The sequence below is a fragment of the Aedes albopictus genome, chromosome 1, assembly GCF_035046485.1.
Source record: "Aedes albopictus strain Foshan chromosome 1, AalbF5, whole genome shotgun sequence".
In the NCBI taxonomy this organism is placed as follows: Eukaryota; Metazoa; Arthropoda; class Insecta; order Diptera; family Culicidae; genus Aedes; species Aedes albopictus.
Window position 1 is genome coordinate 303,862,266 of NC_085136.1, and position 14,713 is coordinate 303,876,978.

Consider the following 14,713-nt stretch of genomic DNA (forward strand, 5'->3'; position numbering starts at 1 on the left):
ATTGGGAATTGACCTTGTTGGGTTGCTCACGAATAGAGCTCTCGGACTCTGTCAGTTCTCACATCGAGGAACAGAAAACGACCGCCGCAGTCATTCATTTTCAGCTGAAAAACAGGCACTGACACTGATATTTTGCAGGACTGATTCTGAGCAACTCTATGAAGGAAAATGTACTCTCCAGCACAGTGTTTTGTCCCAAGACCTGGACCTTCTGTTCAGGCGGCTGTTGAGCAGATTATCGCCCCCTGGCTTAGCCTCCCATCAAACAGCTGTGCAGACGAACAACTACCAACAGAATACCGAAGCTCGTGATGATTCCCTCCATAAGCGGCAAACGACAGTTCTATTCGAACTGCTTGCATGTAGCCTGGAATCTTCACCAGTCATTTCAGGCTCGATTCCAACTCTAGCACCATCTGTTTCGCTGGCGCAGACACCATTGACGCTTGCCACGCCATACGAACACTCGACTCCATTGTAAGCTTCATCTGCCCAGCTGATTATGGTTGGTATCAGCCACGCCTGATTTTTTACTGTGTCTGCGTCAACGTCAAGACTCTCATCATCATCGGCAACAAGCTCTGTTCCATCAACGTCCTCAGAGTTCGTGGCAGCAACAGAAAACCGCAACAGCTGGCCCGTTACATCGCCGCTCTTCACACCAACGAAGACTGCCGGCCGTTAAGGTTCGACTCGTATCAGGTGTACTAGGAAAGGAGATATTGGGATCCACTGATCTAACTTAGTGAGAAATCGACCACTACCAGCACTGCTATGCTCACTGGTAGCAACTAGACTGCTACCCGTAGATGCGCAAAAGCATGATGATATTCTTCGTACAGTTGAAAAACGGAATTTTTGACACGCGAAAATCAATTTTTCTCCTAAACTGTGCGTACGTCGTACACGTACGTCGGGCATACCCAGGTAACCACTAAGCACTGTTCTAAGCATTATAACGTTCATTGAACAGCTTTTCAGTGCTAAAAAGCTCTATTCCTATAATCATTCCTAATGCTTACAGGCACTTTAAACAGTAATAACCAAAATAAGCCTTGTATGCTTATATAAAACCTACAAGCTGTAAAGAAGTTTCGCAGTGCTGGCACAGGGCTTGGAGTACATGACGTTTACATCAATCAAAATTGATTTCGACCAAAACAGACTCAAGTCGGTCATGACTAATACATTTTAACGTGAATGTTAACGAACCAGGATCGGGGGAACAGGATCATTTTTGTTGTTATTCGGCGAATGCTGCTCGGAATTCTTTCAAGCAAATGTGGTGGTTCCAGACATGATTCACATAGTTTATTAGTTCTACAAACTCTAGCTCCGGTCGGAAAACGTTGTGGAAGAGGAGCTGCAACGTTTTCCGACCATTTGTATACATGTTGTTTCTCCTGGATCCCTTCTCTTCCTACATTCGTCACCACCAAATTGACCACTAAATCATCACCCTCCCATATTATTTTGAACCGACGAGATACCTATCCAAACTATTAACTCTGCATGGTTTAAATACTAGTTTGATCATACTATTAGAGGATATAGAGCAAATTAGCTCTGTTAGCCAGGTTCTATATTCGACTATAGAACCTATTTAATGCCATTTTTACGGCTTAATGGTTACTTGGGTAGTGCGCTGGATAGAGGACCAGGTCCGCTATCCAGCGCACTATGTCCGACGTTAGGTTTCACGTTCGGATTTGGAGAAAATTCGATTGTCGCGTGTGGACTAAGAAAATCGTAATTTTTGTTTGAATGTCTGTCCTGATTCCAACCAGATAGACAATACATGATTGTAATAGTCTGCGCGCTTCCAGGAAATGTTTATTCGTTTAAGTCCATTGTATTTTTATTGAATTTTTAAACGTATTGTTTGTGTACTTGACCAACCCGTCGACGGGTTCTCAACTCTAAGACCTAGACTGCCGTGAATCGCATATCAGTCCCATCTTTGCTGGATTTTCTATGCAAATGGGACAGATATGCGATTCACGGCAGTAGACAACTCTAAAAACTTTGTCGAAGACTGCAAAGCGAGCAAATGCTCGTAAGAAGTTGCGTTTACATGCAAGGAAATAGCAACAATAAAGTAAATCTCGCTATTTCAGCAAACAATATCTAGGCAATAGCTTCATACACAATCAGATTACTTTATGGTCTTCGATAAAGTGTTTCGGCTCCTGATTCAGTTTTATTTATTTCGTTCAACATCTTTGCATAGTTAAGAATAGTTCCACAATTCTAAGCGCCATTTCGGCTCGCTGTTGCTTCTCTCCAACCTCAGGAAGGTACTATACTCGCCAAATCACTCTCTATCACGCCAAATCAGCCCAGCTTGTCTGCTGTGCTCCACGTCGATCTGTACCATCGGATTTCTTGTGAATACAATATTTGCAGAGTTGCTATCCGGTATTCTTGCATCAGGCCTTATACTCAGTGTCTGTCCGGCCTTGGCAACCTTGTGGATGCTGTATTCACCGTAGAGTGCGCGAGCTCGTGATTCATTCTTCATCACCAAACACCATCTTTAGCACGCGTGGTTCGGAAACTCCGAAAGCTTGCAGCCCAAGTAACAATCAGCATGCCTTGAAGGTTTATTCATGTTTTATCCTGGTTTTATACGAGCATGTGAAAAAGCTAATTGTTCTATATTTGTTTTATGTGGTAGCTTTTTACTTTGCACCTTTGGCATTCCATAAAACTATCATACAACTTCTGCTATAAACATCTTCAGTTAAAGACTAGAATTATTCATTGAAACAAAACTAGCCATGAGGCATTGGACGAGGTGCAAGAATAAATTCGATCATTATGGGTTTGGCTTAGTATGACGGGAATTAGATAAAAACCCCTATTTGGTAAAAGTCGCAATTGTATGATGGCTATCTCAATGTTCTATTTCATAAGAAATGCATTATTACTATTAATATTTACCGCTCCTGTGGCATTCGTGTCCGATGAGAAAACATGTTTAATAATTAGTTTTATTAACCCTTCAGTGCGCGCTATTGTAAAAAGTACAACACCACCAAAAACCTCGCTTGTTGTATACAACGCGAGCGCGGTGCTATTTCGGTTACTTGATGGCGCGCGTCCTAAATGGTTAATGAGTTATTTATCTCAATGCTCGTCTGCTTCAAAGTTGAAATATCAATATATTTAAAGCTGATTTTCTGAAAACTTATGTCCTTTTTGAAAATTATTTGTATGAAAACCATTTTACTAATTATTTACAAAAAAAAACTATAGTTTAGATAATGCACTACTATCAACTAAATTTCCGGCAGCAAAAATATTCTTCGGGTCCAGTTCCCTCTTGATCGCCTTCAGTACACTAACCCCCACCTGCGAAACACTCGCCGGATACCATTTACTCCTCTTCTTCCCGACCCCATGATGATGGGACAATGTTCCACCGGAAGCCAGCACCTCTTCCCTCGCACGTTCCTCGATCGTTTTCATCATTTCCACCGGGTTGATGCGATCGTCCTCGTGCTTGACGACCAAATAGAAGTACACACAACAACCATCGTCGTATGTCTGCGTTACCCGATAGCTGACGATCAACCGCGTGATCCCGTGCCGGTTGCATTCTCTCGTAACGCACGATTTCACATTGTTACACAGCGACAGGCACTTGTCCCAGGAGACGGTGGTTTCGAACGACTCGGCTATGAGGTTGAAATCCCATGCAAAGTCCTGTAATGGTAATTAAATTGTTGTAGTTGTTCATGGTCTACGGTAGAGAAATGCTAACCCGGATATAGGCAACTACGAAGGTCAAGGCATAACCTTTTGCTCCGTTCTTAGATCCTCCATTCAACGCTCCGTATTTGGCAGCAATGCCGTAGATCAGTTTTTCATGGGACTCCACACTCTTTTGATCACCTTCGAATACCAATGTTACGGCGGCGATTTGATCCATTTTAAACCCGCAGACTCTCGTGAGGTACTGCCTCTTGATACCATTGACAAGTTCGGTGTGCCATGCTCCATCCGGTTGCAAGAACTCGCCAACTTCGAATTGATGATTGTCGATCAGCCGAATACTCGCAGGCTGAAGTCTTTTCCTGGCAACTTCCCGTAGAAAGCTGACTCCGATTTCGAAATTGGAAAACACTAATGATCCATGACGACTGAGTGGCGCAGCTGGTCTAAGTCTGACCACGGCCTCCGTAATGATCCCTAACGTGCCTTCGGATCCGAAGATAACATGATCAAGGTCAGGACCACATGATGCTCGCGGTGCTGTAAACTGCTTCTCCAACACTCCGATCCCGGTTACCATCTTTATCCGTATTACCAAATCTTCAATATTCCCATACAAATTCTTCTTCATCCCCGAAGCTCGCGTGGCAATCCAACCTCCCAAAGTGGAGAACTCAATCGAGTCGGGCTCATGACCCAAGGTCAAACCATGTTTCTTGAGTAGTTGTTCCAGATCCTGACCCACTATACCAACTTCAAAACACGCCGTAAGATTTTCCTTATTTAACCACAACAGTCGATTCATCTGCGTCATATCCACCACTGCAACCGTTCTTCCCTGGACATCTGGTGTTGTTGAAGCCCCAGACACGGCCGAATTCCCACCCACTGGCACTAGTGCAACATCATGATCCCCAGCTAATGACACAATTTTCACCACATGTTCATGACACCTTGGCCACACCACTAAATCAGGAATCTTCGGAAAGCTGTGATTCTTCAAATTTTCAAAATCTTCCAAATTTTGTCCATGGCACCTCATTAACCGATCCATTCCATCTTCGGAGAACTCCACCTCCAAACTCTTCAAACCATCCAGAAACTCAACACATCTCACTGGCTCCGGATACACTTTGGGCTCACTAACAGCCGCCATCTGCGTGGCGGGGTCCACTTCGAAGTAATTGATCACCCAGTCCCGCAACCGATTTAACCGAGCCCCTTTTCCCATCGGATAACGATCTCCACTGAAAAAGCAGTCCTTCCCATCGTACACAAATCGCGAGTCCTTATAACCCCAACCGTCCCATCGGATCAAATCCTGACGGCGCTTCGGTATAGTCGACACCACACTCGTCGGTCCATTCCCGGTAGAATCCATCTCGTTAGCACAAATCGTGATCTAGTACTAAGCTGGCCGCGATCGGTGCAGCTCCTTTTTCCCAAGGATTTCGGGAAGCGACTGAAGCCTCCCTATTGACGTTTTGCACCTAGGTGCGAACCAGCGCCCCAAACAGGGGCTTTTATTACGTTCCACCATCCCTATTTGTGGTAAGTTTGAGTCTTGCGCTTCCCGTATAAGTGGCTGCCGGCCACCCTTCAAAGTGTAGGAGGCTTGGGCGTGCCCGTAGTTTTAGATTATTTTTTTGAATAATAATGAACGGGGTGTCGGGAGAGGGGCTTGTTTTGCATAAGTAGATCTCTTTGCGTTTATAATTAGCTGGAGATAACTGTTGTCATTAGTAGCGCACAGTGATGGCAAGGGTGCAAAAATGAGACTGAAATTCATTTGATCTGGAAATCTTAAAGTTATATTTTAGCTACTTTTATTCAGTGGAGCCTCGTAGCCGTGCGGTTAGGGTCACCAAGCTTCTAATCGCACCATACTGTGGGGTGAGGGTTCGATTCCCGCTCCGGGTGATGAAACTTTTCGTGAGAACAGTTTCTTCTCCGTATCCACTGGTGCATGCTCCGTGTGTCCCTTGTCTAGTGTTAAGTTTCATTCAGTCTGTGCAGCCTTTGGCTGAAGACGGTGTCCGCGTCTTTTTTTTTCTTTTTTATTGGCGCTGCGGTCTAGGGGATTCAAGACCACTGTTTTCGATTTGTCTCGACGTATAGACTCCGATTCAAGTCTTCTTTAAGGGTTGAATCAGAGTCGGAACGACTACTATGGAGTCCTTCCAAAATTTCCTTCAGCTATTCTTCCAGAGACTCCCTATACGACTTCTTGCTGTGATTCAACTAGGAGTTTCTAAAGTGACATTTCGATGAATTAGTCCAAAAGTTTTCCTTTCTCTCTGAGAATTTCTTGCGAGATTTCAGGAACTAGCTTCTTCCAGGATCATGATAAACCTGAACATGTTAGTGGAATACCTGCAAATAGAATCCTGTGGTGGAGGGGAAGTAGAGATATAAGAGCCTGTCCATAAACTAACAGAGACATTGTGGTGGGCGTGAAATGGGTGGTACCGCGTATATTCCTTCAGGGATTCCTCCAGGAACTCCTACAGAAACACCTAGGTATTCTGCCAGGCATTCGTCCAGGAGTTCCACCGGGAGTTGCTCCAAGAATTACAAGTGTTTCTTCAGGATTTCCTCCAAGGATTTCTTAAGAACAAACGTCTTGAAATACCTCTTCAACAGTGCATCAAAACTTCAGACGCACAAATCTCAAGAAGCAAGCTTCAAACAATAGTGCACTTTATTATTCTGTTCTTGCTCACTTGTAATGTGCTCAAAATAAGAAGCTTAGGTGTGCTGGTTTTGTTTACGAAGAGATATGTGCGCTCGAAATCGTGAGTAGGCGCCAAAGTCGGCCATTGTGGCGGCCATTTTGGGATTCTAACAAGTCTGTCCTTAAGGGATTCCTCTAGAAATCGCTCTAGGCATTTTTACAAAAATTCATCCAGGAATTTCTCCGATAATTCCTCCAGCAATTACCCCTAGAATTTCTCCAGAAATTTGTCTAGGAATCCCTCCAGAAATCCCTCCACGAATTCCTCCAGGAATTTCTTCTCCAGAAAATCCCCCAGGGATTCAGCCTAGGATTCCTCCAGGGACTACTCTAGGGATTTCTCTAGGTATTCTTCCAGATATTCCTCTACACATTCCTCCAGGAATTGTTCCATGCTTTGCTTCAGGAATTCCTCAGACATTTCTACAATAATTCTTTCATGCATTCTTTTAGGAATTCCTCCAGGGATTCCTCTAGGAATACACCTAGAAGTTCCTCCAGGAATTCATCCAGAAATTCCTCTACGGATTCCTCCCCAGGAGTTCTTCAAGAGATTCCTTCAGGAATTGATCCAGGACTTCCTATAGGGATTTCTCCACATATTTCTTCAGGAATTCCTTCAGGGATACCTTCAGGAATTCCTTCATGAATTCTTTCAGGAATTTATCCAGATATTTCTCGAAGAAGGAATTCCTCAAAAGGAGGAATTCCTTAAAAAATTGCTTTAGGGATTCCTGCCAAAATTCATCAAGGGATTCCTCCAGATATTCATACAGGGATTCATCTAGAAATTCTTTTAGGAATTGCTCCACGTATTCATCTAAAAATTCCTCTAAGTATTCCTTCACAATTCCTTCAGAAATTTCTCCAAGAATTCCTCTAGGCTTTTTTTCAGGAACTCATCCAGTAATTCCGCCAGAGCTTCCTCCTGGAATTTCCCCAGGGATTTTGCCAGGAAGTTTCTCCAGACATTCCTTCAGTGATTTTCCAAGAATTCCTCATGAGCTTTCTTCAAACATTTCTTCTGGGATTCCTCCCAGAATTCTTCTGAGAATTTCTCCACGAATTCTTCTGGGAATTCCCCCAGGAACTCCTCAATTAATTCCTTCAGGAGATGTTCCAGAGATTCCTCCTGGAATTCCTCCAAGAATTTCTCCAGGGTTACTTTCAAAAATTCCTCCAGGAAATCCTTCAGGGTTTCCTCCTGACATTCCTGCAGGGATTTCCTTCTACGAGAATACCTTCAAGAATTCTTTCAAGGATCCTTCCGGGAATACGTCAGTTGATATTTATATAGGATTTTGAGTATATGCAGTAAATGAGTGTATAAAACTGTGTTTCTACAAACCATCAATATATTTATCCCGTCTGGGGGCCGCTTTAAGCGGGTCCCAGACGACAGAAGTATTGGCAATATTTTTAGTGTCAATAATTCTCGATAATATTTTCAGCGAATTTAATCCGGGTCACCCACACTGAGTCGATTTACACAAAAGTCTAAATTTTTCTATAGCGGGCCCCAGACGAGCATTAATACTTCATCAATATCGATTCTTTTTGTTGGAATTTTCGTCAAGCTCATGGTTTTCCCAGTTATTTTTGGAAAATCTTTCGATTTAGCTGGAGGTTTGATGAAAATTTCGACAAAAAGTACCGATATTGATATAGTATTGATGCCCGTGTGGGGTCCACTTATGATGCCGATCGAAAAAAATGAGGGCGACACGCACAAAACATGCTTTCTGATTTTCGTGAATACTTGCATCAATAACGATTGGTGGGAGTTCGGCTTTGCAGTCTAAAGTTCTCTAGAACGACCGTTTAGGATTCGTCTCTACGTTTCGGCAATGGTTGGTGCCTTCCCTGTTTCAGGGGTGTTCTAGAGGGTTTCAGGGCATTCCATGAGTGTTTCAGGGGATCTCATGGAGTTTCAAAAATGTTAAGGACGTTCCATAATATTTCAAGCACTTTTGGAAGGATTCCAGAGGAGTTACAGGCTGTTTCAAGCAGTGTCAGGGAGTTCCTGGAGCATTCAGGGGCGTTCCATGGATGTTCTAGGGAACGTTTCAGGGGATTTCACGGGCGTCCCCTCAATCCAACGGAAATACCTCCGGAACCCTTCTGAAATCCCCTAAAAAGCCCCGCTTAGCAGCTTCCTGGGACCCCTGGAAACCCTTCTTAAACTCCAAGTAACACATACATAAATTAAAATTTCAGCTAGATCGCTCAACGATTAGCGAGAATCGGTTAACATTAGCTTCCGGTACAAATGTTTCAATTTCTATTTGAAAGTAAAATTCAAGGGAATTCAAATGGAAAGTATACGAAATGACTGGATCTAGACAATCGCTGGATATTTTTCTAATACCGTGAAATTATGCACGAAAAATAAATGAAAACAAAAATTCGTGTACTAACAGTTGAATTGAATTACTCAATAGCAGGGATGGTAAACATTGCAGCTGAGCAGACGCAGACACTTACCCTACTCGTGTACAACCAGAACTTGAGAATCAGATTTGTAAAATATCAAATTTTTATCAAATGTCAAAACATCAAATTATAAGGCAACCAGAAACACGTTTTTCGATATGGATTAACGTCGGCGTCGGTGGTGTAGTGGTAAGCGTGGTTGCCTCTCACCCCAGTCGGTCGGGGTTCAATTCCCGTCGACGCCGATGGGATTTTCTGAGACATAAAATCCGTGATCACGCCTTCCCTCGGATAGGAAGTAAAGCCGTAGGTCCCGGCCCATGTGTTGATGGGTTCGATATGTAGGGTCCTCAGGTGTGGTGGCTGTCTCCCTGGGGCGTCGGAATTTAAGGCTTAGCTCCTAGACCCAGCCGACGTAAAACACAACTGGCGCCGAACGGTGCTAGTTGGCCAGAAAAAAAAAAGATATGGATTAACAGGTCATAGGTTCGTATGCGGTGACAGTTGAATTGACATGATAGGAAGAAAATGTTCATTTACTTTACTGAATTATCTGTATGAACTTACTTAATGAATATTTCAGAAAATCTGTTCACAAACACGTTATGACACATCATTTAAACCAGATACCAAAAACAAATATTTATTCATATAAAAAAATCATAGTTTCGATATTGCACCCCCTGCAACCAGATTCCCGGCAGCGAAAATGTTTTTTGGATCCAGCTCCCTCTTGATCGCTTTCAGTACACTAACCCCTACCTGCGAAACACTCGCCGAATACCACTTACTGCGCAGCTTCCCAACACCGTGGTGATGCGACAAAGTCCCACCGGAAGCCAATATCTCATCCCTGGCTCGATCCTCGATCGCCTTGAACACCTCTACGGAGTTGACGCGATCGTCCGGATGCTTGAGAGCCATGTAGAAGTACACACAACAACCGTCGTCGTACGTCTGCGTCACCCGGTAGCTGATCATCAACCGTCGGATGCCGTGCCGTTCGCATTCTTTGGTGACGCATGATTGGACGTTCTGGCACAGCGACAGGCACCTATCCCAGCTTATGGACGTTTCAAATGAGTCGGCCATTATGTTGAAGTCCCAGCCGAAGTCCTGGAAGATTGAAGAGGGTTGAGAACGTTAAGAATGATGTTGGATGGGAGTCAAAGGGTACTCACTCTAATGTAAGCAACTACAAATGTCATGACGTAGCCTTTCTCCCCGTTTTTGGATCCCGCATTTAGGGCTCCGTATTTGCCAGCTATGCTGTAAATAAGTTTCTCGTGTGACTCGACGCGCTTTTGGTCACCTTCGAATACCAACGTTACGGCAGCAATTTGATCCAGCTTGAAACCGAGAAATGTCGTGAGGTACTGCTTCTTGATACCGTTGACAAGTGCAGTATGCCACGGTCCATCCGGTTGCAAGTACTGCCCAATTTGGAATTGAAGGTTATCCAGCAGTCGAATGCTTGCCGGCTGAAGTCTTTTCCTGGCCACTTCTCGTAGAAAGCTGACTCCGATCTCGAAGTTGGGGAACACTAGTGATCCACATCGGCTTACAGGCGCAACTGGCCTCAGCCTAACCACGGCTTCGGTTATGATCCCTAGTGTTCCTTCGGAGCCGAAGATAACATGGTCAAAGTCGGGACCACAAGAAACTCGAGGTGCCGTGAACTGCTTCTCCAACACTCCAATCCCGGTCACCATCTTTATCCGTATGATCAAGTCCTCGATATTACCGTACGAATTCTTCTTCATCCCAGAGGCTCGCGTGGAAATCCATCCACCCAAGGTAGAGAACTCCACAGAGTCTGGTTCGTGGCCCAAGGTCAGGCCTTGCTTCTTGAGCGTTTGCTCCAGGTCTTGTCCTACGATGCCCACTTCAAAGCACGCCGTCAGGTTTTCCTTGTTCAGCCACAACAGCCGGTTCATCTGTGTCATATCCACCACCGCAACTGTCCTTTCTCGTACGTTCGGCGTTGTAGTCGCTCCTGACACCGCTGAATTTCCACCTACTGGCATCAGTGCAACGTCGTACTCTCCCGCCAACGCCACAACTTTCACCACGTGTTCATGACACCTCGGCCACACCACCAAATCCGGAAGCCTCTCAAACTTTTGATTCTTCAACAAACCAACGTCCTCCAAAGTCTGCCCGTGACACCGCATCAATCGATCCATTCCATCTTCGGAGAACTCCACACCCAACTCCATCAACCCGTCCACGAACTCCACACATCTCACGGGATCCGGAAACACTCTCGGCTCTTCAACTGCCGCCAACCGTTTACTAGTGTCCACGTCAAAGTAATCGATCACCCAGTCCCGAAACCGGTTCAACCGAGCCCCTTTTCCGATCGGATAACGACTCCCGCTGAAGTAGCAGTTCTTCCCATCGTACTCGAACCGCGAGTCCTTATAGCCCCAGCCATCCCAACGCATCAAATCCTGGCGACACTTTGGGATACTAGAGACCACGCTCTCCGGACTTCCCGGCACAGCGGAGTTCATCTCGATAACTTGGAGCGCGATCGAATACTGAATCATCGCACGATCGAAGCTTCTCCGGAAGGATTCCACCGTCCGGGAACAATTAAAGCCCTGTTGACATTTTGCACCTAGGCGACAAACTCAAACAGAAGCTTTTATTGTCCCTTCGGTTGCGGTATCTATCGAGGTGGCGGCATCGTTCTACAAGTGGTTTTCCCTCTTCGCAACAGTCATTGTGGGAGGTTAAAGTGTAGTGACTATTGTCGCAGTTTGTGAATAATAATGATCGAAGGTAATCGGGAAGAGTTCTATGCATGAGTAGATCTGATTGTATTTCCAATGTACTGAAGCTGACGATTGTCGTCATCGAGCTGCAGAAAGTTGGTAAAATGTGATCGAAATTGGTGCGATAGACAATTTACGAGTTGATCAAATTTTTAGTTGGTCAAAAAGGTGAATCATTGAACTCAATTACACAATGTATATATTCCTTAAAAACATTTGGAAACTTTTTTGGACATGTATCATCGCCTTTGAACCCACTGTTCACCACCGATCGACGTGTATAGCCGTTCAATGAGATGTGTCCCTCTTCAAAGTTTCCGGTCGTTTATGGCGGAAAAGTTGCTCTTTACTGGCGAGCAATTGGGTGCTATTTACGTCTATTTTTACCTTTTCCAGCATCTACCTACGCAAATTGCTACGCCTGAATGTAAGGTTTGTTTTATTGCAGACTACATCCCAAATTGGACTATCACACTTTTTTTGGGACGCCTAAAAAGTGTGATAAAAGTGCACATTTGCCTCGGATCGTCTCGACGTCTTCGGTGCACTTATTCCTCTATTTACAAGGAATAAGTGCACCGAAGACCTCAACTCGATCCGACGTGTCCCTGCGCTGCAATCACACTTTGAAGGTGTGTGCACACTATTGTGTCAGTCCAATTTGGGGTGCAGTCAGCAATAGTTTTGTGAAGTAAGAATGATATCCACACAAGTAGTTCTACGTCATTGCTGCTCTTTATGTTACTCCAAATTGTTTTAAATTATATCGGTAACCTAGCCTTGCCTTAAATTCGACGATGTAAAACTAGTATATGCAGCAAAAACTGCCAAACTCAGTACTTTGACCTTTTTTTTTTGCTTTCATCACCTTTCATGATCTATTTTATGAGCTAGGTCAATTGGAATGTAATTACTCAGCACTTTGAAAATACACATCATATTGTATCGTATTGATTCTTTCCCCAAAAGATCAGTACTTCAAATTCATGAATTAGACTTCTCAAATCAAGATGACAAACAACTCATCAAATCGTGCTGATTGTTTAGAAGATACGTTAATGGTTAACCTATACTCTATACCTTACCTACTAAGCAAACACTCAAATTTGCGAGTTCATCAACAATCAAGGAGGAGCTACTGATCGATCATCCAGTCGAGCATCATCAAACTGAAGTGTGTAGGTATTTGGTGGTATGAGCGAACGAGGTGCAAATTTACTACCCTCCTAAGGCACGGGCTCATGTCCTCTTCTCCTCTTTGGCGAGTCTAGTGCACTTCAGGGAAACGTGATTGAAGTTGTGAAGTGTTGTTGCGAAATTATATACACCTAATTTAATTACCCCCGTTGGTTTGAACGAACCTCATGCAAACCAACGGGGTTCATTTTTAATTTGAACTTCTAACAACCCTGTTGGGCTGTTGGTGTCGATAAACACACTACTAGCAACATTAGGGTAACCAATATAATTTGGACCCCTATATATTTTGGACCCCCTGGGTCGTATTATCATAACTTTCACAGATTTAATGAAGAAATGACGAAAAAATTTAGAATCATTCGCTAAATTAGATTGTTCTGCACGAGCAGCAATTATTTCCTCACTGGAAACATCATTATTTGCCTTTAAATTATGTTTTGTTGATCTCGTCATCCGTGCGAGTGTCGCGGCATGTTTACAAAAAGAGAAAGTGGTTCTGGGGAAACTTGCAGATGTAAACAAAAACGTTTATCATTCTAGCGCATTAAATTCGGAAAGTTCGTCTAATCAGCCTTTGTCAATCAAGTAATTAAGATGTGATCCAGCATATCCAAGTGGCAGATTCATCGAAAATAGTTTCAAGCTAGAGGTTCCATTTCCCGACCATTTTGGTTGTCCCGGGATTCGGGATAAAATTTGGTGCTTGTCCCGGGAAATCCCGGGATCCCGGGAAATTTTTCAATCTGCTTAAAAACACATTTTTGCGATCAGAAATATGTTATATGTATTCATCATATCAAATAAATAAATGGTTCACATCAAGTAACTGGTCTTTGAATTCGTTCTCTGAAAATACGACTTCCAGAAGCAAATGTTTTTGATGATTTCATCGAACAGTGAGGGTCGCTTTTTAGAACGGATATATCCGGAGTTCGATTTTAAGATTCGAGGTCAACTTACCATGTAGCTCAAAAAGTGACAACTCTTTCGTAATTACTTTCGAAAATTCAATAATTTCCGAATCAGTCTAAGACGGGTTGCGATATTACTTTATAGCCGATTCCAGTTCTTCGCGCATGCCCGATGGTGTTATGCATACAAGACAATCCAGCATTCAACTCGGCAGCATCATTATCGGTCTGTCTTTGGCAGTCTCGCAACAATCGAACTCCCAGTTTCTTGATGAACTTAATCATTCGCGTTTTCGATGAGCTTTCCAGTTCTGCTGGCACTTGCGTTGACGACGGAAGACCTTGAAGGAACTTTAGCGTAATAACAGCGCCGATTGTTGATTCTTTTCATGATTGCATGGAAGAGATCGTTTCCAACATTGGAGTTACTTTTTGTAAGCTTCGAATACAACAAACTCAAGCTGCCTTCCGTAGACAATAATATACAGTTGAAATGGTTTATGTAACATTTTCGTGATTTTTTGTTGAAGGCGATTTTTGAAAAAAAAAAATCACGACTCTTCGAATACGTTTCAAAGATTCTCCAAATTCAAATCAAAGCGAAAAATATGTGTAAGAAATGTGCGTCCCGGGAATCCCGGGATTTTCAGGACGGTGAAAAATATTATCCCGGGATTTGGGAAATCCCGAATTTTTCAAGATCCCGGGATTTTTTGTCCCGGGATATCCCGGGTTGGAACCTCTATTTCAAGCGGGTTTAAACACCGGGTGTCCAAAATATATACTTAAGAGGGTCCAAAATACATTGGGGTGTCCAAAATAGTGAAAACTGGTGCTTCAAAAATTAGTTATTTTTATCAAATTTTCAGCCAGAAATGACCTTGTGGGTATTTTTGACGGACAGTGGAGGCTTCTACGGTCATACCAACATCATCATT

The 14,713-nt window shown here is 43.6% G+C and overlaps 2 protein-coding genes across 2 annotated transcripts; both read right to left on the reverse strand.

Annotated features, from left to right (window-relative positions):
• Window positions 1–3,139: 3,139 nt before the first annotated feature.
• On the reverse strand, window positions 3,140–5,781 carry LOC109430046 (alkyldihydroxyacetonephosphate synthase-like). Its single transcript, XM_019706073.3, has 2 exons — window positions 3,767–5,781; window positions 3,140–3,708 (listed from the first exon to the last, which is right to left on the reverse strand). Exons 1-2 carry the CDS (start codon window positions 5,096–5,098, stop codon window positions 3,253–3,255), a joined length of 1,788 nt encoding a protein of 595 aa, XP_019561618.3. The 5' UTR covers window positions 5,099–5,781; the 3' UTR covers window positions 3,140–3,252.
• Window positions 5,782–9,500: 3,719 nt separating this feature from the next.
• Window positions 9,501–12,102, reverse strand: LOC109416372 (alkyldihydroxyacetonephosphate synthase-like). Its single transcript, XM_019690412.3, has 2 exons — window positions 10,066–12,102; window positions 9,501–10,000 (listed from the first exon to the last, which is right to left on the reverse strand). The coding sequence occupies exons 1-2, from the start codon at window positions 11,434–11,436 to the stop codon at window positions 9,545–9,547; spliced, it is 1,827 nt and encodes a 608-aa protein (XP_019545957.3). The 5' UTR covers window positions 11,437–12,102; the 3' UTR covers window positions 9,501–9,544.
• Window positions 12,103–14,713: the final 2,611 nt, after the last annotated feature.

Coding starts and splice junctions, on each gene's coding strand:
- LOC109416372 (XM_019690412.3), bottom strand. CDS start 11,436: ATGATTCAGTATTCGATCGCGCTCCAAGTTATCGAGATGAACTCCGCT. Junction 10,001..10,065: donor TTGTAGTTGCTTACATTAGA/GTGAGTACCCTT, acceptor TCAATCTTCCAG/GACTTCGGCTGGGACTTCAA.
- LOC109430046 (XM_019706073.3), bottom strand. CDS start 5,098: ATGGATTCTACCGGGAATGGACCGACGAGTGTGGTGTCGACTATACCG. Junction 3,709..3,766: donor TCGTAGTTGCCTATATCCGG/GTTAGCATTTCT, acceptor TTACCATTACAG/GACTTTGCATGGGATTTCAA.